The sequence below is a fragment of the Esox lucius genome, chromosome 11 (assembly GCF_011004845.1).
Source record: "Esox lucius isolate fEsoLuc1 chromosome 11, fEsoLuc1.pri, whole genome shotgun sequence".
Lineage (NCBI taxonomy): Eukaryota > Metazoa > Chordata > Actinopteri > Esociformes > Esocidae > Esox > Esox lucius.
Window position 1 is genome coordinate 27,751,960 of NC_047579.1, and position 24,125 is coordinate 27,776,084.

The 24,125-nt window shown below is 40.7% G+C and overlaps 1 protein-coding gene across 3 annotated transcripts; it reads right to left on the bottom strand.

The window, feature by feature from the left end:
* Positions 1 to 10,195: 10,195 nt before the first annotated feature.
* On the bottom strand, positions 10,196 to 23,767 carry ppp1caa (protein phosphatase 1, catalytic subunit, alpha isozyme a). 3 transcript variants are annotated; one of them, XM_010874136.5, is made up of 8 exons: positions 23,665 to 23,767; positions 23,244 to 23,358; positions 14,507 to 14,638; positions 14,036 to 14,266; positions 13,827 to 13,931; positions 13,418 to 13,641; positions 11,399 to 11,533; positions 10,196 to 10,991 (listed from the first exon to the last, which is right to left on the bottom strand). In XM_010874136.5, the coding sequence occupies exons 2-8, from the start codon at positions 23,296 to 23,298 to the stop codon at positions 10,875 to 10,877; spliced, it is 999 nt and encodes a 332-aa protein (XP_010872438.1). In that variant the 5' UTR covers positions 23,299 to 23,358; positions 23,665 to 23,767; the 3' UTR covers positions 10,196 to 10,874. The 3 variants fall into 3 exon arrangements, with proteins under 3 accessions (XP_010872438.1, XP_010872437.1, XP_010872436.1); XM_010874135.5 differs by having other exon boundaries at positions 23,619 to 23,759; XM_010874134.5 differs by having other exon boundaries at positions 23,451 to 23,759.
* Positions 23,768 to 24,125: the final 358 nt, after the last annotated feature.

Below are 24,125 nucleotides of genomic sequence, written 5' to 3' on the forward strand. Positions count from 1 at the left end.
TTTGCTCACTGGCAGGGAGAAATTAGAACATAGAATCTTTGGATTTTTAAACTATTCTTTGGTAGAAGTTAAATGGCCTATTTGTTGCTACCAAATTTTTTTAAAACATGTATTACAAGCACCTTGAAGTATAAATGCTTTAAGTTCTCAACTGTCACCCCACCAACACCAAAATATTTGTTTAAATGTAATTTTTAAGTTAAAGCCTTAGCATTGATAATATTGTTGACAGTATCCTCATCACTTGCAGCCACTTCTCGATAAATATTAGTGGTCACATTTCTTTGCCATTCTTATTTTTTCCAAAATAGCAGTAGGGTTAAAGTAACTTCAAACACACTGTCCCCTTAGCCCAGGGGTGTCAAACCGGTTCCACGAAGGGCCGAGTATCAGCAGGTTTTTCCTATACATTGGTGACCAGTTCAGACCTAACCAACCAGGTGAGGGTAGAAACTACCCAATTAATGACCTAATTATTCAATCAGGTACAAGGTGAGAGCGAAAACCCGCAGGCAAATCCGTGGAACCAGTTTGACACCTCTGCCTTAGCCATTCACATACTTTTCATGGTGCATCCGCAATTTGCACACTTGCAGGGTCCACTGCAACTGCAACTTCCAGCTATAAACAGAACACTTAAATTAACATGGATAAGGATACCGTGCCATGAAAATGCTTGGAAATTAAATGTTTGCTATGTCCGAATTTACACATCAATTCAACATTTACCGGCATAAACTTACTTTTTGCGCAATCACAAGGATCCATCTGAAACTCAATTAAACACACTTCTAACAGTTGAAGAGACAAGTCATGTGCCACTAACTTGAAAATACAATTAGCGCACCGGCTTTATATCGTCCCAATCAGCGTGCGGTGTGCAAAATCTGTATATAATTTATCCTTCCCTGGAGGAGAAAAGTGGAAGCCACATGCTGCGCGCGTATTAGTGGTTAGAGTTAATAGATTGTTGGATAGCAGGGCACGTACAGAAAAGTAAGATTTTTTTCCCTATTTACTGGAAAAATGCTAGCTAAAGCATTTATGAGAAAATCAGTGTGCAGATGTTCGCTGGCACAGCGGTAGGTGGAGCTTCAGGCTGCAGGATCTTATTTGGCATGGTTTTATTAGTTAGCCTATTATTATTTTGCATGTGCGATGTCTTCCCCGAGTAACCGCATTTAAGTGAGTACAAATGAGGTTAAAAAAAGATGCGTATTTAAGCTCTGCCAGTTTCTCCCTGTTATATAGTTTATTCATTATTTTCTAGGATTACATGAAATGCATCGCTTTTAGTTATGTACACTAGATGGCAGTGGCGTTGTTAGGCCTGGACTTCTTTTTGGTGTAGCCCTTTTAATAGTCAATTGTTATTTAATTTCGAGTTTGCATAATTACTCGCACAATTTGCGCCATTATATTCAGAAATATATAAAAAAGCTTTACTAAAATTATCACACAAATCGATTATAGATTTTTTTAACAATGCATCTTGACAACGCATTGAACCGTTGCTGATGCTCATTGTCATTGTGAATTTTTTTCTCCTCAATCCATGTACAGTTCCTTCAGAAAGTATTCAGACCCCTTCACCTTTTCCAATTTTTTTTGTTGTTATAAACTTAATTTATTATTTTAATGGTGAAGCACTGAAAGTTCCCAGGGACGTATGGGCTCCATCACTGTGTCTCAGAAGACGTTTGATGCCCAAGACTCTTCCTGGTGCTACAGTGGCTCTTTAAATTCTCCAAATTTTTTTATTAATTTTTTTACCACTGATCAACACAAAGTGGAAAATAACATCTGCAAATTGTTCTACATTATTTACAAATAAATAACAGGAAACTATTAAGTGTATAAGTATTCACCCCTTTTGCTATTACACACGAGAATGAGCTGTGGTGTAACCAAATGTCTCTAGAAGTAATGTAATTAGTTGAATGGAGTCCATCTTTGTGCACTTAAGATATTTCACATGCTTTCTGTTTAAATACACCTGTCTCAGGGGGATCCCACAGTTGATTAGTACATTTTTAAACAAAAACAATAAAATGAAGATGAAGGAACATTCAAAGTAATTTCAGAATAATGTTGTTCAAAAGCACTAATCAGGGGTAGGATGTAAGAACATTCCCAAGGTATTGAATATTCCCAGGAGCACCATAAAGCCTATTATCAAGAAATCAGGAGAATATGACACAACTGTGAATTGGGTGAAAAGGTCAGTCAGGGAGGCCACCAAGAGGCATTTGGCAACTCTAAAGTAGTAACAGTCTTCCACGGCTAAGGTGGTAGACCATTCAGTTCTGCCATAATAGCCTAGGTGCTTCACAAAAGTGACAAGCCTTCATGGGAGAGTGGCAAAAAACACATATCTCGGTTAGAATTTTCCAGAAGGCATTTTGGAGATTCTGAGGCTAGGTGGAAGTATATTCTTTAGTCTGATTAAACCAAAATATAGCTTTTTAACAGCTATTTTTTGGTACAAGCCTAACACTGCACTTTATCCTGAGAACACCATCCCTACCATGAAGTGTAGTGGTGGCAGCATCATGCTATCAAGTTGCTTCTCAGTGGCATGGACTGGGAGACTGGTCAGGACTGAAGGAAGGATGAACAAGCAAAATACAGACAACTTGATCCAGAGTGCACAGGACATCCGACAGAGATGACGATTGATCTTTCAGCATGACAATGCCAACGTGGCTTTGGGACAAGTCTGGGAATGTCCTTGACTGCAGTCAGGGAAGGCCAAACTTGAACCCGATTGAAGATCTACTGTAAGAGATGAAGAACGTGGTTCACCAACACTCCCCATTCAATTTGACAGATCTTGAGAGGCTCTACAAAGAGAAAAACACCCAAATGTAGGTTTGTAAGGCTAGTTGAGGTATAGATAAAAAGATTCAAAGCTATAATCACTGTCAAAAGCATTCTACTACTGTAAGTATTGAATAACGTTTCTGAATACTAATGTACATGCAATTTTTCAGTTCTAAATTTCTATAAATTGGCAAACATCTCTAAACATTTTTGTTTTTCATTATGGGGTTAGTGTGTATAGATTCAATTAGAAATGTAGTCTTTATCAAAACAAAATATGGAGAAAGTGAGGGCAGATGAGTCAGGATGAGGGCAGATGAGTCAGGATGAGGGCAAATGAGAATAGCAGGGCAAGGGCAAGTGGTAGGAAATAGGATGACTTGGGTATCTCTTGTCTTGGTCACCTATTTCTATTCTCATTTTATATACAGTGGATATAAAAAATGTACACACACCTGTTAAAATGCCAGGTTCTTGTGATGTAAAAGAATGAGACAAAGATAAATCATGTCAGAACTTTTTCCACCTTTAATGTCACCTATAACGTGAACAATTCAATTGAAAAACAAACTGAAATCTTTGAGGGGGGAAAATAAAAAATACAAAACTCACAATAAAACTGGTATTTGGAAGTGTTCATAATTCCCTCCACCCTGACTATTGCCCCGGTTCCAGCTGAAGAAAAACAGCCCCAAAGCGTGATGCTGCCACCACCACGCTTCACTCTGGGTATGGTGTTCTTTGGGTGATGTGCAGTGTTGTTTTTGCGCCAAACATACTTTTTGGAATTATGGCCAAAAAGTTCAACCTTAGTTTCATCAGACCATAACACATTTTCCCACATGCTTTTTGGGGGACTTGATGTTTGTTTTTGCAAACTTCAGCTGGGCTTGGATGTTTTTCTTTGTAAGAAAAGTCTTCCGTCTTGCCATCCTACCCCATAACCCATTCATATGAAGAATACGGGAGATTGTTGTCACATGTAGGACACAGCCAGTACTTGTCAGAAATTCCTGCAGTTCCTTACATTTTGCTGTAGGCCTCTTGGAAGCCTCCCTGACCAGTTTTCTACTCGTCTTTTCATACATTTTGGAGGGACATCCAGTTCTTGTTAATGTCTCTTTTGTGCCATATTTTCTCCACTTGATGATGACTGTCTTCACTGTGTTCCATGGTATATCTAATGCTTAGGAAATTATTTTGTACCCTTCTCCTGACCGATTTCTTTCAAGAATGAGATCCCTCTGATGCTTTGGAAGCTCTCTGCAAACCATGGCTTTTGCTCTGAGATACAACTAAGAAAATGTCAGGAAAATCCTACTAGAACCGCTGCATTTTATTTGTGATTAATCAGTCACTTTAAATGATGGCAGGTGTGTAGTGACTTCTATTTAACATGAGTTTGAATGTGATAGGTTAATTCTGAACACAGCCACATCCCCAGTTATAAGAGGGTGCGCACACTTATGCAACCAGGTTATTGTAAGGTTTTTATTTTTCATTTTCCCCCCTCAAAGATTTATGTTGGTTTTTCAATTGAATTGTTCACATTATAGATCCCATTTAAAAGTGGACAAAGTTCTGACATGATTTATCTCTGTCTCATTCTTTCACATCACAAAAACCTGGCATTTTCACAGGGGTGTGTAGACTTTTTATATCCACTGTAATTATTGAAGCTATTCATTTCTATTTGTCCCTTAGCTTTGGATATATTCCCTCGTTTTCTTTTTTAGAAAACCAGCTAAATTTTACATATCTGGTTAACTGGTAAAACACATTAAGATTAAGATGATTTCTTGAAAGTAATAACTTTATCAATTTGCCCAACACAATGGCTTTGCTGCACCACTCCATGCAATGGCTGATCCTCCTGAAACTGGAGTCTCAGCATCCCCCAGCAATACTTGACAACCAGTAATACACAAGCATGAAGGCTGAGATATCTAAATGTTTTATTTTCCTGTTGACATTTGTTTTACTTCTTTGAGGGGGAGGGGCTTGTGGGCAGTCCCCAATATCTTTAAATCCTAGAAATGGCTCTGCTTGATGATGTCCATTTTCAAAGTTTAACAGTATTTCCATCCCATCCGTTGTATGTAATATTTCTCCAAAGATTTATTTCAAACCTGGAAGCTCAACATAGCAATAATTTCAGATTAATCGGTGCATCTCCAAAAATGTGAATATCCTGGAAAAGTTCCTTTTTTTCATAATTCAAATCAAAATTTGAATTATGAAAATCAAAATCATATATATATCAAAATCAAATCATATATTCTAGATTTATTACACATAAAGTGAAACATTTCAAGCCTTTTTTGTTTCAATCTTGATGATTACGGCGTACAGCTCATGGAAATCAAAAATCCATAATCTCAAAATATTACAATAAAAATGTTACAATACAGAGATGTTGACCTGAGAAGAACTCTAAAAAGCTAATTAACTCCCTGAGACTTCAGTACACACCACCACAATCATGGGGAAGACTGCTGACTTGACAGCTGTCTCGAAGACACTAATTGACACCCTCCAAAAGAAGGGTAAGCCACAGAAGGTCATTGCACTGTCAGAAGACAGTACATTTTGCATTTAATTTGGAAATCAAGGTCCCAGAGTCTGGAGGAAGAGTGGAGAGGCACTGTGTGAAGTCCAGTGTGAAGTTTCCACAGTCAGTGATGATTTGGGGTTCCATGTCATCAGCTGGTGATGGTCCACTGTGTTTTATTAAGTCCAGAGTCAATGCAGCCTTCTACCAAGAGATTTTAAAGTACTTCATGCTTCCACCTGCTGACAAGCTTCATGGAGATGCTGATTTCCTTTTCCAGCAGGACATGGCACCTGCCCACAGTGCCAAAATGACTGGTAACGGGTTTGCTGCCCATGGTATTACTGTACTTGATTTTCTATTCAACTCACCTGACCTGAACCCCATAGAGAATCCATGGGGTATTTTCAAGAGGAAAATGAGATACGCCACACCCAACAACACAGACGAGCTGAAGGCCACTATTAAAGCAACCTGGGCTTCCATAACACCTCAGCAGTGCCACAGGCTGATTGCCTCCATGCCACGCTGCATTGATGCAGCAATTTGTGCAAAAGGAGCCCCGACCAAGTATTGAGTGCATAAATTAGCATACTTAGGAAAACTTTGCAGATCATTTTTGTTAATTAGCTGATTAGAGCTCTTCTCAGGTCGGCATTTCTGTATTATAGATTTTTTACTGCAATATTTTGAGACACTGGATTTTTGATTTCCATGAGCTGTAAGCTGTTATCACCAAGAAAGAAACAAAAAAGTATTGGAATGTTTCACTTTGTGTAATGAATCTAGAATATATGTTTATAAGGTGTCACTTTTTTTATTTGAATTACGGGGGAAAAAATACTTTTTCACAGTATTCTGTTTTTTTTAGATGCACCTGTAAGGTCAGGGTCAGACATGAAGTTAACACAAAGATATGTTTGGGTCTAATAAGACACCCTTTGTAAATAAGCAGGGTTTAGAATTTTGGCTCCAGTGACAAAGGGTGGTCTTGTACATTCTGAATGTAACCACGCCAGATCCATGCAGTTCTACAAGGCTAGTAGTATGAGATCCATGAGGACCCATAAAGACCTCTACTTGCAATGCTAGGTGTTGGGGGTTCAAATTGCCATATGAAAAAGTATGAAAAGCTCTGTATGAGAGCGCCTGCTAAATCGCAATCAAAAATCAATCAGTTGCTAAGCCCTCCAATTACCTTTCAACCCCAGCTCTTGTTTCATGTTTGTCATTACAACCTATTTCTATATTTCTTGCACATTTTTTTTCCAAAATGTTAATAATAAATCTCTGAGTTAATTGTAATTTATTTAGTATGTATTTATTTTTGTAATTATAATTATCAGCTAATATGCATTCCACAAGAAACAATAACTGATTCAAGATAATGAATGCAAAATGAAGGTACCGAGGTGACATCATTAGAACATCGGCTCCTGCAGAAAGTACTCATTGTACTATGGTGGCTTCCCCCCTACGAATCCTCTTTAGGCAGTAGAGGGACAACTCATACTTGATAAAGTACCAGTCCACCAGGTCTGTGATCGGTGGAACCCCCTAAATTCTAACATCTGCCTTGTCCCAGTCACAGATATACACAGAGAGACAGCCCATGAAGGTAGGCTGCAGAAGATGGTCACCAGTGGGGCACCCTGCTGCTAGCTGCTGACCCCTGGCCTGTAGCTTCCTTTCAATCTCTCCCACACACCAGCAACAGTCCACATAACGCAGCAATAGTATTTGTTGGCCATTCGTGGAATACATGGAAACCAGTGACTTAGCATGTATGGCTGGAAGTAAAGTATAGTTGCAGTAGACTTAAGTTCTCGACATACTCCAGTTTTGGAGAGGTACATATGTGTATGCGAATGCTACGAAAGCGGCATTGCTAACATACTCCACTGATTATGTCTAAATGGATATTTAAAAGCTATGTCCACAAGGAGGTAGTCCGCGACAAAACATTTTCCATCTGACCGGAAATATGTTGACAATTGCCGACTTTGTACAATCACAATAAACATGGCGACAGAGGAGGTACTATTATTAATGTATGTATAGAAAACGAAAAAAAATATATATAAAAGAGCTGCAGCGACGATAATGCGTTAGACCATTAAGCTTATTCATTATGTACTACTACTTTGATGTTTCAGTCTCACAGAACCTCAGAGGATCTTAGTTATACTGCCCCACATTTTCTGTTGGTATTGCACCTGCGTATGCATACACTCAAGGCCTCGGGAAACGTGCACAAAGTACGGACCAAAAGTATGCAGGATACGTGTGGCAGCCATCCTGCGTATGCGTGCCCGTACTTAGCTTGTAGTATATTTCAGCCTTTAGGAGAACATGCAATGGATGTGGTCTGCCACTCATGTTAGTTTATATTTTGTGTTGGCGACAGCAAGTTTTTGGACAGCAACAGATGGTTATGAAATTATAATTTACACATTGTCCACAAGTTCATTGTGATTGCATTAGCATTGCTATAATATATTCTTACTCCTGGTCCATACTATGAATGTTGCAGTACAGCAGGAGCTTTCTGGAACAAAACCCCACCAATGTAGAGTATAACGACCTATGAAATAGTTCACACCTTAGAGCTTTTTCTCTTTCAACCCTGCTCATAAACCATAAGCACATCTACAAATATTTTCGATCTGGTACATCTACGTGCGCAAAACTGAAATGCATTCAGATGCCATTATTCAGTTACAAAATGTTTGAATGCAATTTTTTTTACATTTTAGAAAACCTACTACGAGCTTGCAAACTGGGCTTATAACCCAAAGTCTACCCAAGCACCAATCTTTATCATATTGCTTTTAAACCACAAAAAGTAAGTTAGCTGGAAACATCTCTGCCACTAATAAGCATATATAATTTTTGGATTTTAGAATACTAGGAGATCAGCAAATTGAATGGCAATTAATGGCATTGCTTTAAATAATGAAGATTTGATAGGCTAAAAACAATGGTTGCCTATTATGAATAGAAATGTCCAGAAATAACTTTGGAAAGAAGTGTTCCCCTTACCAGCCATGAACACAATAATATTGCTTCTTTTTTTTTTTATCACATAACAAAGGAGTCCACTGTATGAGCCAGCACTCAAGACAAAATGTCATACATAAAAACAGGACAAAGAGTACAAATTCACTATTCTTTATTTTCTATCCGGTAACAGAGACAAGATTTGTGATTGGTTGGAAAACAAATTACATAAAAATAAAAAATAGCATTATTTTTTTTATTTATTTAACGTTTTGTTTCAGTCGTCAGCTTAAATCTGTATTCTACCCAGCGACAGTGCATCGAGGAAAACGTCCCTGATTGGTTGAAAGAAAAACATTTTACATTGTCTATATTGCCCTAGTTCTCTCAACAACAAAAAAAAATTCAACGTCAAAAGAAATAAGATCGATAGTTACAGTAGATTGTTGGTGATGTATTAATAGTAATAAGTTTACCTAGGCCTATATGACCAACATTGCAAGCAGAAAGTTTACACCGCTATGAGCAGGGATAGGGTAGGATGAAACTGTACGTTTTAGAAGTATTCATTCAGGACAGCACCAGCACTCTTGCGGTGGTTTAACTTGATTACTGTACTGTCTAAAGCATTTAAGTAAAGCTTGGTTACAAAACGCATTTTCCACAATATTTCAGATTGTCGAAATTATAGGTTTGAATCATTAGTGAAAAGAACTGTCATAACACAAGACATTTTATATTGGCCTGAAAGCCACTGACTTACCAATTTTCAAGACTTGGAAATCCAGCTGTTAATTTTCCGAAAAAAACAAAACAAAAACGTTTTCCAAACCAAAATGTCTTCTCTAATATTACACAGTTCTTTTACAAACAAGTATATTACCTTCTCCATGGAGTATATCGTATATCAAGCATTCAAAATCCTTATAACAGCAAATAAGACTTCTGGGCAATGTATCATGACATGACATTAAAACCAACGCTCATTGGTCTCACAATATTTTTTTCTTCCATAAACTGAAAAGCCAAGGAAAAACAGCTTTAAAAATAATACTACTAACGCCGCCCCCCCCCCCCCGCCCCCCAGCTATTCAGTGCAGGGGCGCATTTAATGTACAGTACTCCTGAAACCCACTGTCCCATTGAGCATGATGATGCAATGGTGAGTCAGTTGTATGAAAAGAGCCACCAACTCGAAAGGAGAGCACACTAAAAGCCTATAAGCAAACTACTACAGGGTGAGGAGGAACCCTCATCACAGGATAGAACCACTGATGCTGTCTGGCAAGTTGTTACCCATTCTTTCAATATAACAAGAAAAAAAAAAAGAACAGACCAGCAAGGAGCAGAGGTAAAGTGTGGCGAAAAAATGGAAGAATGAAAATTCAATGAATCGCCTCGTCTCAAAAATACTGGTTTGTGGTGGATTTCAATAAAACCAGAGAATGTATCAGGAGTTCAAATTTTTTGCTACCCTATGTATAAACTTCTTAGACTACTCAGAAGACGAAGAGATACTTCTGACCAAAATGAAAGAACATGGAAGGAGAAAAAGTTTAAATTGAAAACTGCAGTGCTTAGGGGAAAGGCGCAAGGGAAACAGACAAAAAGTAGTTTAAAGGATGATAGAAAAAAAACACTAAGACCCCAAAATGCAGCACAGGAAATGGGTATATCTTGGAGCCAGCAATGAACCCCAATCTCCCATCCTAAACAAAGTTTTTATTCTATCAAGAGTAAGCAAAAATGGCATAGGGGATAGAGAAACTGAATATAAACATCACAATGGTGAGGCGAACATACAGAAGAGTATGATGGACATTTTTAAATAAATGTTTCTTTATTAATGATCAACTTCCAAATAACTAAAATGCAACAGATCTTTTGAACTAAAAAAAAAAATGAAAGAAAAAGAGCAAAACTCATATCCATAATTACGTTTCAAAATCATAGGTTTTTGAAATAGAAAAAAGGAAAACTGCCTCCGGCTCTTTGTGAATCCATAAACTAAAGGGTCTGTCTGCACATATCCACCCGTGCTCTCGGTTGTGTGTTGTGTGTCACTGATACCATCTCACCATGCAACTGGACTCCATTCTACACACACCTCTCAAACAGGATGTACAAAAGCTTGTTTTCATTAAAACAGTGCAGGGCCCTAACAAACAGTAAAGGCTCCTTTGCTCTCCCCAACCCCCCCACCCTCCCCCCCCACCCCGAGGTGTGCATTTATATCACTGAAAGTAGGACCCATTTCATCTAAAAAGTTACAGGAGAAGCAGAGGGAAGACATACAAACAGAATGACAAAATCCTCTTTCAGACACACGCACACACACTCAAACAGTTTAAAACAGTACCAGAGAACAAAACCCAAGGTACTGTTGGCTTTGTTGCTGTTTGGTGAGGGACATGGTGGGGAGGTAGAGAGAAAGAGGGGGGGGGGGGGGGGGGGGGGGGCGACAGTGGGGCTTGGTTCAGGGGGAGGGGTCAAGTGGGTGTTATTTCTTGGCCTTTCCACCCTTGGCTGAATTTCGTGGTGGTGTAACAGGGCGTCCAGATCCCATTCCTCCGCCGCCGCCGTAAGAATACAGCTTCTTATCTGCAGGCTTGAGAATCTGAGGGACAAAACAGAGGCTTTCTTTAGACCGCTATAAATATACATACACCTACTGACTAAACACTACAGAATACCACACAAAAATAAGACTGGGACCAGCAGGAAATCAACAATGACAGACAGGAACTGATGGATTTCAGAAAAAAAATTCAATTGATGTAATGTTTTCCCTTGTGTTTCTTTATACATTTCATTAACATGTATACATTTCACGTGACTTCCCCATGTACTTTATTTTAAAATGTCTTTTGAACAACTAGGTCTTTTTTAACTGAAACAAAGAAATTAAAATGTTTGTTACATTAGGTTATGTCAAAGTAATGGTGAACAAACATTACTGTTCTTTGAGCCACAAATAAGAAAGGCAAAAGGGAAAGTCAGTGTGAACAGAAGATTAGGACATACCTGGAACGAGCACATGAGGGTCTCATCCACACTCATCATGGCACCAGCATTGTCAAACTCCCCACAGTAGTTAGGGGCTGAGAATAGAGTAACAAGCTGTCTCTTTGCAAAGAACTCGTAACCGTCTTCTACCACCTGAGGAGAGGAACAAACAGGGTAAAAACAATTAAATAAAGAGTCAAAACCAAACAACTGCAGGCTACAGCAGGGCACCTATGCACTTGCTCAGAAAACTAAATTGCACAACCAGTCATCAGCACTGGCATGCAAACTCAGACGCTCATATTCAGATCAGTGACCAGAAAAGACCTGTTTAATTGAAAGCACTTGTTTAATTGTTCCCAGTTCAGACAGGCAGTTTTGCTGCTCTGTCTATTTTACAAAACAAAATCAGTGTTCGGTGGAATTAGCACAGATTGAATGTTTATTCCATTTCATGTACAGTGTAGAATGGAGATTGTCATCTATTAAGATTTTCTTAGGATATGCCCCAAGTTTAGTCTCTATTGTAGAGGAATGCATGTCAACTCTCAAACAGGGCTAATCACAGGTTTTTGATTTTTTGGCACGGTACCTAATAAACACAAAGCAAAATAATTTTGAAAACATCAAAACAAATGATCGCATGGACACAGACGGCAAACTAACTACGCAAAGCTTTGTAGGCTACCGCAAAGGGAATCCAAACGTTCGCTAGAAGAGTCCAATGTTCCCGCCTATGTAAAGGTGCCTATTGCACCTTTAAAAAAAATTCAAATCTAGTCCAAAGGCCTTTTCGAAGCATTGCCTCTATAGCTAATACCGGACACTCATTCATTCTTCAAGCAGTCTTCTAAACTCCTGACCCCATTTAATGCCAAGACGTTTATATTTATTTTGGATTATACTTTTGTAACGCTTTTAGTGACATGGATCAAAATTAGTTACACTCGATCTGCTTGCAAAAATAATGCGACTAGTTATTTTTCGTATTTGCAATTCATTTCTTCAACGAGCAAATGAGAGTGCACTGCTGGCATTTAAGAGCCCACTGAAGGTCCATCTTATGTCTGCTAAGACAATTACCCAACCTATGGCCAACAAGCAGACGAAAACAATTAGCTCATGTGTCAGCCAGAAATACACAACGTTAACAAATGCTTTAAGCACATGCAAACTTCTCACACACACGGAGTTGAAAGGGGATTTGTCCATGTGTTTACCTACAGCCAACAGGAAAACTCAGCCACACAACAAACAGGAGGGGCAGACGTAGCTACGTCGAATAATGATGCATTAATCTCCATGTCCGTTGACACAAACTCCGTACATGTCTGTGTTGCATATTGAGAATCGGGATGTTAGATTTAGTCAAAGGATTTTATTAAAATGTAAAAACAATTACAATAATTAGGCCATATTCATTTTTGCATACCTTTAACTTGGATCTCATACCTGCATACATGGACAGAGAATTGCATAGTTGGTACGCAAAATGCGTGCACGTAGGCAGGTCTGTAATCATTTGGCGATTCAAGAGTGTAATGGCAGAATCCGGGATGTGTCAGGTTTTAACTGTCTCCTAAAATAATTTCTCCTCGAGTCATTTAATCATTTAGTTCACTTTAAAAGCATCAGACAAGCCCGATACATTTAGTTGATGTAATTAAAACATACTAAGCTGTTTTGAGGAATAATACCCCATTTTAAAATAAATCGATTAATTGGTCAGAACAACTTCACTAACCGTTGACAAAGATTTATTTTTGGTCAAGTGCAGCCCTAATCAATAAAAAATGGAGGGCTTTCTCTGCTGTGCTAGGCTTGTTTAATTGGCAATTGTCGTTTATATCGTCACATCAATGTACAGACGCTCTTGCATTATCAAATTGGGCTAAACTCTAAACACATGCCTCTGGGTGCAACGGCCGCATCAGATCTGCCTTAAAACATTCTTCCATATTCTTCCCAAACCAATCTGTGACCCCCCCATGATCCCCCCCCAGCCTCATGAAAAACCCCAGTGAGCTCACCCCTTACCTGATGTGCCCTGCATATAAGGTCCATGTCGTGTTTGTGCAAAAATTTGGCCACCACGTCCGCCCCGAATGTGAAGGAGACCCCGCGGTCATTCTCCCCCCAGCCCAGGACGTCCTTGTCTGGGTCGGCCCATAGCAGGTCACAGAGCAGGCCCTGGTCGGGGACGTCTGTGGGCCGCATCACTCTGCGCACCTGCTCCATGGACTGGAGGTCGGGTGAGAGGCCTGGACAGACAACCGGCACAACACACCGTTAGCCATGACTACCACTTTCTCAGTTCCAATACGGAAACGGGAGCACGGCAGAAGCCAAAATGTTTATTGTTGTGGCCCACGAGACAGCAGTGACCAACGGACCCCTAATATTTCCACACACAGACACAAAGACAATGGAAGCATTCAGGACCCACCTCCGTGGCAGCAGAAGATCTTCTCGTCTACGATGGCAGCTACGGGTAAACAGTTGAAGCAGTCTGTGAAGGTCTTCCACAGCTTGATGTTATACCGTCTTTTACCTAAACCAAAAAAGCCACAGGCCATTACTCAACGGCCAATACTGCGGAGTGAGTGTACCAGCCTCGTGAAGCCGGACGTATTCAAGCCCTGCCTCTGCACTTACACTCATCATAAAAGCCATAGATACGGTTTATAGATGCACATTCATGGTTGCCGCGCAGCAGGAAGAAGTTCTCGGGGTATTTGACCTTGTAGGCCAGCAGCAGGCAGATGGTCTCCAGGGACTGCTTCCCCCGGTCCACATAGTCACCCAGGAACAGGTAGTTGCTCTCTGGGGGGAATCCTCCGTACTCAAACAGCCGCAGTAGGTCATAGTATTGACCATGGACGTCACCTGCAGGGGGCAGCAAAGAGGTGGAAAGTGAGTCCACAACCTCCCTGACGACATTACATACAGGACGTCACGGTACAGAGGTGGGTGACCTGACAGAGACAGCACAGGCAATTAGAGATAATTCCACCGTGTCATACAATGAGAAAAGCTGTATTGTGAAACATTCAGTCGCTTCACACAATTAACAGGAAACTCATTCCAGCCACTGAGTCGTGACTGGACTTATCCAATAGGACTCACCACAGATCTTGAGCGGTGCTTCAAGCTCGAGCAGGATTGGCTGGCTGAGGAAGATTTCGCGGGACTTTAGGCATAGGCCACGGATTTCGTTCTCTGTCAGCTGAACATTTTTCCCTGGCCGAGAGCCCTTAACTAGAGGAGAGAGACAGCAGAATGAGGACTGGTATTACGCCTACTGGAACAAACATGCTCTGCCAACACCAAAGTAACACACAAATAGCAGACATAACACCCAGCTCACAAGGACATGGCAAACTGATCAATATCTCCAGCTCCTCTGAGAGCACAACCCTGACTCTACTGCAGAGCCAAGATGAATCTGTACACAGCACAGGCAAGCAGGACGGACAATTACTCTGTACAATACTCTTCAGAACATGTAAAACCGTCATAAGAACTAGCAGGGACAGTCTTGGTTTTGGAGCACCCCGGACTAGACTGTCGGGGTGGGTTTAAGCAGAGCGGCAGGGGAAGACCATGCTATGCGTCGGCACCAAACCACTGCAGGTCAGTCGGCAGCTGTAACCAGGATAGGGGAGCAGTTACTGAAATAGGCACCCAGCCAAATCTCACACTGGAAACGATGGTGGACAGTGCAACATGGACCCAAGGCTCTACCACGGTCCAACCATAACCTTTTCCCTCATTGTGCCAGCTAGGCCTGTTGTCCATAAGACTACTGACTCTGAATCAAAAACGTATCGGCCCGGTAAATAGGTTGGCATGCTTTATTTTAGGACTGGGGATTTCAAGGGACATCGCAATAGAATATTATCAGAATACTTACATTCCGACACAGTGTATTCAAAAATGCACTGCAATTCAATATTGCGATTAACTGCTTATTATGTTTTATTGGAGCTAGCTAAAAGTCAAATATTTACTTTGTTCACTATTGAAGGTTTACTGTCAGAAAACAACTAACACTTAACTTCAGCAACAAGACTAAGCAGTGGTTATTTTTGCATAGCACCTCACTTGTGCTGTGTGAATGTATGAACTTCAGTAGCTTGCAGCTCAGGCACTTCAGAAGTGGGGACCGCTAACTCACAGGGGTGACATTGTACATTCTATCCACGGTTTTTGGAAATGCAGAAATGCGGCCCTGTCAAGCTAGTTACTGAAGTGATCAACCAGTCTGACGTGTTTTTACTGGTCCTGTGCCAGTGTAATAGTTGGACAGGGTTATGCCCTTTAAATGATAATTAAATGAACTTGGTTGACAACATCACCAGGTAACCAAGTGAACTGGCAATGGGAAATGTACACTCAGCAGCAGGCTAGTCAGAGATGTGGTCAAGTCACGAAACAAACATGCACTGCTGAGGTGAGCATCTTGAGGCGCAGAGGCTGTCACCTAGCAACACCCACAGTATGTCAACAGTGTTACAGCTATGTAAGAGCTTTACAAAATGGTGTTAATAATTGATTGTACTTATATAGCACTTCAGATAAGGTGGGGGGGGGGGTATCAAACACCAGTATGTAGCATCTACCTTGCCAGAATGCTCACCAGACATCAGCTGAGTTAGGGATGTAGGGGAGGGATAGATTCAAATTAGGAGTTATCCACACCCCTGGCATTGCTAGAGCCATGCTCTTACCAACTCAGGTACACCGGTTTCCTGGGGCATTATGCATTGAAGTTAAGAGGACAGTGTGCACACCACAATGGCCTTCAAGCAACACTTCCACGTGTTGCATGGTGGAATGCTGCCTGCGAAGCAAATTACGATTTGTACTTAAATGTGTCCAATCACAAGTCTTCAAACAGCCACTTGCCTAAATTAATGCTACAGCCTTTGTCTGGCAAATAATTAGGTGATCTGGCCAATCTAACCCTGCTCCTGGAGACGTACAGCCCTACAGGTGCTTTCCAACCCTAATCAAGCACATCTGATTAAAATAAATTGCCACATTAGGTTATTCACAACCGGGGTTAGAGAGAAAACCAACAGAATGCCAACTCTCCAGGGAAAGGGTTTGGTAGCCTAGGACTAATCAATGGAAGAAGAAATAAAAAATGACAGAAGTTAAAATTAATTAATAGAACAGACTACAGCACCAAAAAAGAAGGCTTGCAATTTAGCTAATAATCTAAAAGAGCAGCATTAATGATGTAGTCTCAATTATCCCAGCTAATGTTAGCTAACAAACACAATTAACTTCTCTATACGATCCAGTCAAGACAGCTCCTGTGTATTCAGAAGAGGTAATAAAAAGCAAAAAGGTTAACCAGGCCAGTGGGAGTTGACTTGGTTGCCACCTCTCCGGTTCACCTCATAAGTCAGACACACACCTTATGGCCCCTCACACGTTTCCTGTTGGAGCTGATGCTATGCTTCTCCTGTAATGCAGCACCAGCTAATTAAAGTGGCTGCGAAAACCTCTCTTCCCAATGTCACGTTATAGCACTGGGGATACTTTTAGAACCATTGTGAACAGTTAATGAAAGCTGTTATGTTGTGCTTTTTAGTAACGTTTTAATGTAAAAATTCACACTATACATCAATTAAAGGCTTTCAACAAGGAGCGGTGAAGATAACTAATGCATTATACTTTAAATATATATTTCCAAGACCAACAGAGGCAGCCAGTAAGCTGTACCGGATCCATACGTTGGTATGGAACATCTTTAATCTAGTTTATATACCACTGTAGCTTTGAGCCACTGTAGATTTGGTTAAGGAGCTGGATGACGTGCACACTTCAGTATCAACCCTCATCTGAGAGACAGAAACAGTCACTGTAGCCGAAAGGGCAAAACATCCCAGTCAGGCATGAAATATTTAGAAATGTTTGCATGACAAGATCCAGGCAATAGAGATAATGGTGCATGTAGCAAGTTTATTCCAGTGACTCATGATGCAGGCTACTAGGGAATTATGCCTGATGCAGTCGGGATGATTGTATCATCACTGGCACTGAATACAATCCACCCTCCTTCCTGCACACACTGCTGTCTGCCATCGATACAGGTGATGTTCCCAATGCCAGTTCTCCACACCTCAATCAATCATTACAGGAGAACTAAGCAACGAGAAAAACAAACAAAAGCCGCTCGTGGACAATATTGAACCATAAAGCATGACAAATGTGTCCAACGACAATTTTGTACTGTACTTGTTTAAGTCAATTGGGTACATACGCACTTAATAGCAGAACAATTTGCAGTGGAGAAGGGGTAAGCTAAAACCTGCGGTAGAGAAGGGGCTAGCTAAAACCTGCGGTAGAGAAGGGGCTAGCTAAAACCTGCGGTAGAGAAGGGGCTAGCTAAAACCTGCGGTAGAGAAGGGGCTAGCTAAAACCAGCGGTAGAGAAGGGGCTAGCTAAAACCAGCGGTAGAGAAGGGGCTAGCTAAAACCAGCGGTAGAGAAGGGGCTAGCTAAAACCAGCGGTAGAGAAGGGGCTAGCTAAAACCAGCGGTAGAGAAGGGGCTAGCTAAAACCAGCGGTAGAGAAGGGGCTAGCTAAAACCAGCGGTAGAGAAGGGGCTAGCTAAAACCAGCGGTAGAGAAGGGGCTAACCTCATTTGTCCTGAAACTGGGGTGCACTGGACTTCCAGGTAGGACCTCAGGCCAAATCTAGATTGGTAGTGTCATGTTTAGGCAGAAACACATGCCTTGAAAAGTGGGTATAAATAGGGTAGTGCAGCTTGTCATTTTAAACCTGGATTAGGGGCAGCTAAGCTCTGACACAGCTTACTCCAAAGTTAGCCACATGGCCAATGGACAAAAGTGGGGGATGGGAGGGGGTTCAGACAAAGGGCTTTCCACTTGGCCAGCCACGGGGCAGAAAATAAAAAGTTGGGCAAGCACAATAGAAAAGCCATTGGGGTTAAGAGAGGAAATCAACAGTTGGCTAGCTACAGATTGCCCTCCTGATACGTCCACAGCTGATATGGACATTCTCTTAGATGGTGACAGGAGTAGAATAGTATCAGTCCAGAATGACTGTTCAGACATACATGTCAGGAGGCTAATGGTAAGTAAGGTAAAAGGAGTCACCATTCACTATACTCAAAATGTTTGATCGGTCAACATTACAAACAGGTTGGCTTGTTTCATACTGTCGATGGGTGTGTTTTAGGCTGACTTTTTAAATGAACTTTGAGACTAAATATGTAGTTACATGTCGTCAACCATCTATTAAAAGTAGACAGTTGTATCCCGAAGTTGCACAAGGGTTGGTTTTCTTGCTAAAAAAATTCACCTCTGTAGAAATAAACAAGGGTTACACTCTTCAAGTCATCTAAACTAGAAGGGGTCAACGATAAAATGTCTTCTGTTAAATGATTGGTTTGATGATTTGTCTTATATGTACCTCATGCCAAAATAACATCAAGTAGGCTACATTGGAAGAATGCCACATAAAAATGTTAAGTGCCTGTAAACTTCATATCAAATCTTAATGTTCTCAAGAACTGTGTAAGTCTCATCTTAACCACCTACCTATAACGCAAATTCTCGCAAAACACTTCACCTGAGGCCCCACAAAGGTGCTTTATCCTCACTGATATACATAACATTTACCATTACATACGATCATATTCTTATTAAGTGACTTAATGTGAAGCACATACATTTTAATAAAGCTAGATGAAACAACAGCTTAGTTGGAGGTATTTTAATCAGTGAATTAGACAATTGGCAAAAGTCTGTGCTGGAAAGAAGCCTGTGCAAATAAAACATAATAAGCAAAGTCTACTAAAGAGTTGGTGGGAGCTTATAAATTTAATTTAAAACATTTTTAAATTAAATTTATGAGAGGTGCATATTTGGAACATCCATGGGCATAAAGGGTACAACTTTATAAAATATCAACAGAAAATAGTTCCTTTTCACTTTGACAAAAAAATAAAAAAAATTCAAAAAAGAAGAATCTAATGAAAAATTACCTAAACTGAAGCACTTCCACCCTCCAAGATCCAAGTAAAATAAACCTGCACTACAACATAGGGCGGCAGACAGCTTAGTGGTTTGAGCATCTGACACAATTGCTAGATTGAATTATGTGCCAAGGCGTAATATCTGTTGCTCTATCCTTGAGTAAAACAGTTAACCTTAATTGTTCCTGTAAATCGCTATGGATTAGAGCATCAGGTAAAAAACAAAAAAAACAAAGAATGAGCTCTACAACATGAAAACCACTATTGCCATGAAGTAGGACAGGCTAGGTATAAAGAATAACTCCAACGTCATCTCAGTCAAAGTTTTGCAGAACAAAGCAGCAATCACATAAGACGCAGTACAAAAGGGGGCAGAAAAGAAACCGCAACACCAATGGTGGGGTTCAAACCGATCAGACCAGTGTTTGAGAGAAACAATTTCCTATTCGAACCTGACAGTATAAACCTCTTCCTGTTTTTTGGTAGTTGAACTGACTGTTCACAAGCCAGCAGAAAGCAGTACATATCTGACTCGGCCACTGTGCTGACAACAGCAAAAGTCCTTACGGAGTGAGTGCTGGAGGGATTTATGTTCGTTTTACAACCTCAGGGCACACATTACACAACCTACCAACGTTTATCATACGGATCAGAAGTTTGATTGCCTTTTCTACACCCCCCCCACCTCATCATCACCAAGGCCCATATGTTACCATAAAAGCCATCATAAATCTAAGGAGTGGCAAGGACTGAAACAAATTTGTGTTAAAGGGATAGTTTAACACATTCATGTATGAGTGGAGCCCTGTATTACATTGGGAGGTAGTTCCACAAGCCAACTACCAACAAATTGTGCTGGCGCTAGTTAGCGAATTCCTTTGAATTTAGCAGAAAATACAAAAAAAACACCTCTAGACACTATGTGGAGTATTTTACTTAAGCAGTTAAGTTACCCCTCCCCCTCCATTACCACAGCTATACACACCCACGGCTAGTATAATTTATTTAGCACAACTGGACTGATGCTAAAGGCTGCTTAAACACATTGGGAAGACAACGTCTTCGGTTTTGCGTTTCCGTGTTGCTTCCTTCCATGCCCACTGGTCACTCACACCTAACTTGACCACGCATTGACCGCTTTTACTAGATGATATCCTGCAGCTAGTGATGGCTGGCCTTGCAACATCATGCCCTCTTGACTATATACCCTCCCCTCTCCAGACAATTTCAGGATGTCTCCCATTCCACATAGCCCTCATCAACTATGCTGAGCTCTGTCACCTAGACAACTTCAAGATGGCCAGATTAGTTCCCCTCTTAGAGAAACCACAATTTAATCCCTTTGATGTCAAACTACTCGCCCCTCAAGTTCAAGCTTGACAAGACCAAGCAGCACGCCTAGTGGGAAGGGTTGTCCACTCCAGGACATGACCATCATGGTTGACGTGCCAGAGTGCAAAGAACCTTGGCCTGACTCAACGACACGCTGAGGTTCTTTGTGTACATCAAGGCAGTGACTGGCTTCAGCAGATGCATGGTCTACAACATTCATAGAGTATAACCTTAACTCAGGAAGCAGTACAGGTATTTGTCCTAGCACTTGTCTTATGTCTGGATTACAGTAACTCATTCTTGCTGGGTCTCCCGGCGTATTTAACCCAACTCCTGCCACTCATTCAGAAAGCTACAGCCCATCTGGTGTCCAACTTCTCCCATGTCTCTGTGTTTCTTCACATTCCTCACTGACTTCCAGTTAAAGCTTGCATCCGCTTCAAGGCTATGGTTCTTGCATATGGAGAAAAAGGAGGTTCTCCTTCCTACCTTCAGGCAATGCTCAATCGCCACATCCCTACCCAGGCACTTTGAACAGCCACCTCTGGACTCTAGGCAGTCGCACCCCTTCTGGGCAGTTCTCAGGGTAAAATGTAAACCTAACAGATGAGTCGACATGTTTGAGATGTTAGCAGCTCCATAGGCTCTTTTTGTCAAGCAGTGGTCACACTGTTTTATCAACAACTATCTGTCAATCACAGTGGTGGTTTAATGGAATGCCAAAATGCAGCCAAGTTGCAGATTTAACATGTGGGTTTATCATTACCACCACCCGCCATTGTAGAACTAGCGCTTCCTCCAGTTATAAAACAGTGGGAAAAGTGCCAACTACTGATATAATTTCAAACGACATCAGCAAAGGCTGCACTTTAATCAGAATAGGCTCAAATACATTATGCAGTATGCCCATACACCATTTATGGATGAGAAAATGTCAACTCTAAAGTCAGTTTCAGACATTTATTATATGTATCACAATTGACTGTGGTTCCCCAAAGTAGTTGTGACAGTACACTCATACTTCACAGACAAACATTTAAGAAAGTTTTATGAAATTCGCTTTAGTACAAAACTTCCAAGCGATTTATGAACTTAGACAGGTCTTAAATATTGTTATTCCCCTTTAAGACGCATTCAACAAAGAATGGCTGGCTATTCATTTAGACTGTTTTAAATGTATTCATTTTCAGATACACAATGCATAACGTCAAAAGCACCCCGTACTGTGCGATTATGAATCGGTGTATCCGTACAGCACCACGAATATGATACACAGAAACAATACTTACAGATATTATTGAAATGTTTTTATTTTATTTACTTGGATATGTGATCAAGAAATAGAATGCACACAGTATTTTGAAGGCATAAGCTTGAAAAGTCACCTAACTCATCTTTACACCTATAAAACCTGCGGCTTTGTCTTTTGACCAACATGCCATCACTGTTTTTGATGGGGAAAGAATCATATGCAGACCCACGTGCGTCGCCAGTTTACCCAGAGTGGGGGTTCCAGGAACCATTAGAGCTAAATGCCTCGCTCAAAAGCGCAATGGCAGATGTCACATTGGATTCAAACATGCAACCCATTGGGGATGGCCCAACACACAAACCTTTAGTTCCAGATTTTGTTAAATACATTTGTCTCTCTTTACAATAAGCCAACCAACACTATTGTACAGAAATCTAACACACCACCCACTAAGGCTAATATTATTCAATATAATTCCTCTTTGCAATAGTACAGAAACATGTTTACCCCATCAGTAAATTCATGAATTGCCCCAGGGAAAGCCACGCATTCAGAAAAGAATTGAACAATTTATCATCAACTGCACACAAAGACACTACAAACAAAATTATACTACAGATTTTAACATGCTACTTGCAAAAGTGCATCCTCACATTACCCAAGTATGTCATCTCAAAATCTTTGTAACCACTTCAAACATCAACCTTATGCTAAATATTCAGCCCTACTATAGGCTACCCTAGAAAGCGTTGCTGGTATTACTGACAGTAACTATAGGGATTTTATATACAAATCAGGATCCCCTTTTGATGTATGCAATTTGTTGGGGGGGGGGGGGGTTGTCTCAGCCCTACGGACTAAACTCTTACACGGATGACAGTTAAAATAAACCATATCTAAAACGCACTAGTTTCGACAGGACAAGCATAACCGTAAGCCGGTGGTAGACTTGTTTGACAATAATAATATAAGGTAATTAAATTGGCATCTCAGATCGAGAGGTATACTGAAGCATTAAGCAACATCCACGCACTCCTGGTAACTCTACTAACGCGTTACCTTGTAGTATAGGCACCCAGAACAAACCGTTTTAGAACACCGGCTAGCTAACATTAACCAGTGGTTAAACAAGCCAACTACTGCCGCCAACGATACTTACATTAACATATAAAGGATGAACAACTACACATGGATAAGTAGCATAAATGTAACAAGTTACTTATGTAATTGAAATAGTTTCCTAGGTAGCTAGGTGCAAATCCTCACCTTCCAGAAGACGCTGTATTATGGAGTCGATGTTTAGTTTGTCCGGCTCCGCCATTTTACTTGTTTTTTGTGGATATGCAGGCAGTCAAGACCTTGGCTTCGTTTCGAGTTGATTCTTCGATGAGACAAAAAACAATCATCGATCAAGTTAAACAAATAACAAGGCAGGTTACATTTTCTGCTGTAGCAGGTTGAGAAAAAAACTACCTATTTGGCTTTATCGTTCCTTCCGTGTTGGTAGCTTGTTAGCAGGCTAAATGGGTTAGCTAGCTAGCTGTTAGCCAATGTTAGCTAGCAATGGCTAACCAAGATACTCGCTTCAGTGATAGCTAGCCAACCCTTAACGATGCAAACATAACATTTTAATGTATAAACCTTTGATTTGACAATAATCTTCCAGTGTAAAAGACCGGACTCTTGCCTCTCAGTCTTCGGTCCTTTGCTCGTATTTCAGCGTCCCCCTTTCTCTTCCCCCACCGAACTTAAAAAGGGCCGTGTTTTTCAGAAACGAGAAACAGAGGGGCAGATACTAAGTGCGTTCTTTAACATGTACTGAATGGTGATTGGGCCACAGATCAAGTTTGAACTCACTCTGTGATTTCCAATTGGATACATCATCTCTCCGTCTCACACTGGTGCCCCACCTCCAGCTGATGTCAGTACAACGGGTGACATCAACTGGGTTGGTTTAAGGGGTGCCAGCATAGAATATAGAACACGCTTTATATCAATGGGTGCCACCGAGTGTTAGAAGTTAAAATTACAACTCAGATTTTAGAGTCGGTTACAGTGTCTATAAAGTTAATCTTCTTTAACTAAAAAGTTACATTTCCAGAAACGTTGCACTAAGTTTTCTTTTACAACAAACGAATTTATGGGTAA

What these genes read in the sequence shown, in the direction of transcription:
- ppp1caa (XM_010874136.5), bottom strand. Translation starts at nt 23,298, where the DNA reads ATGGCGGAGCCGGACAAACTAAACATCGACTCCATAATACAGCGTCTT. An exon ending in AGCACCGCTCAAGATCTGTG is followed by an intron (nt 14,267 to 14,506) that starts GTGAGTCCTATT and finishes TGCCCCCTGCAG; the next exon opens with GTGACGTCCATGGTCAATAC. An exon ending in CTATGGCTTTTATGATGAGT is followed by an intron (nt 13,932 to 14,035) that starts GTAAGTGCAGAG and finishes TTTTTGGTTTAG; the next exon opens with GTAAAAGACGGTATAACATC.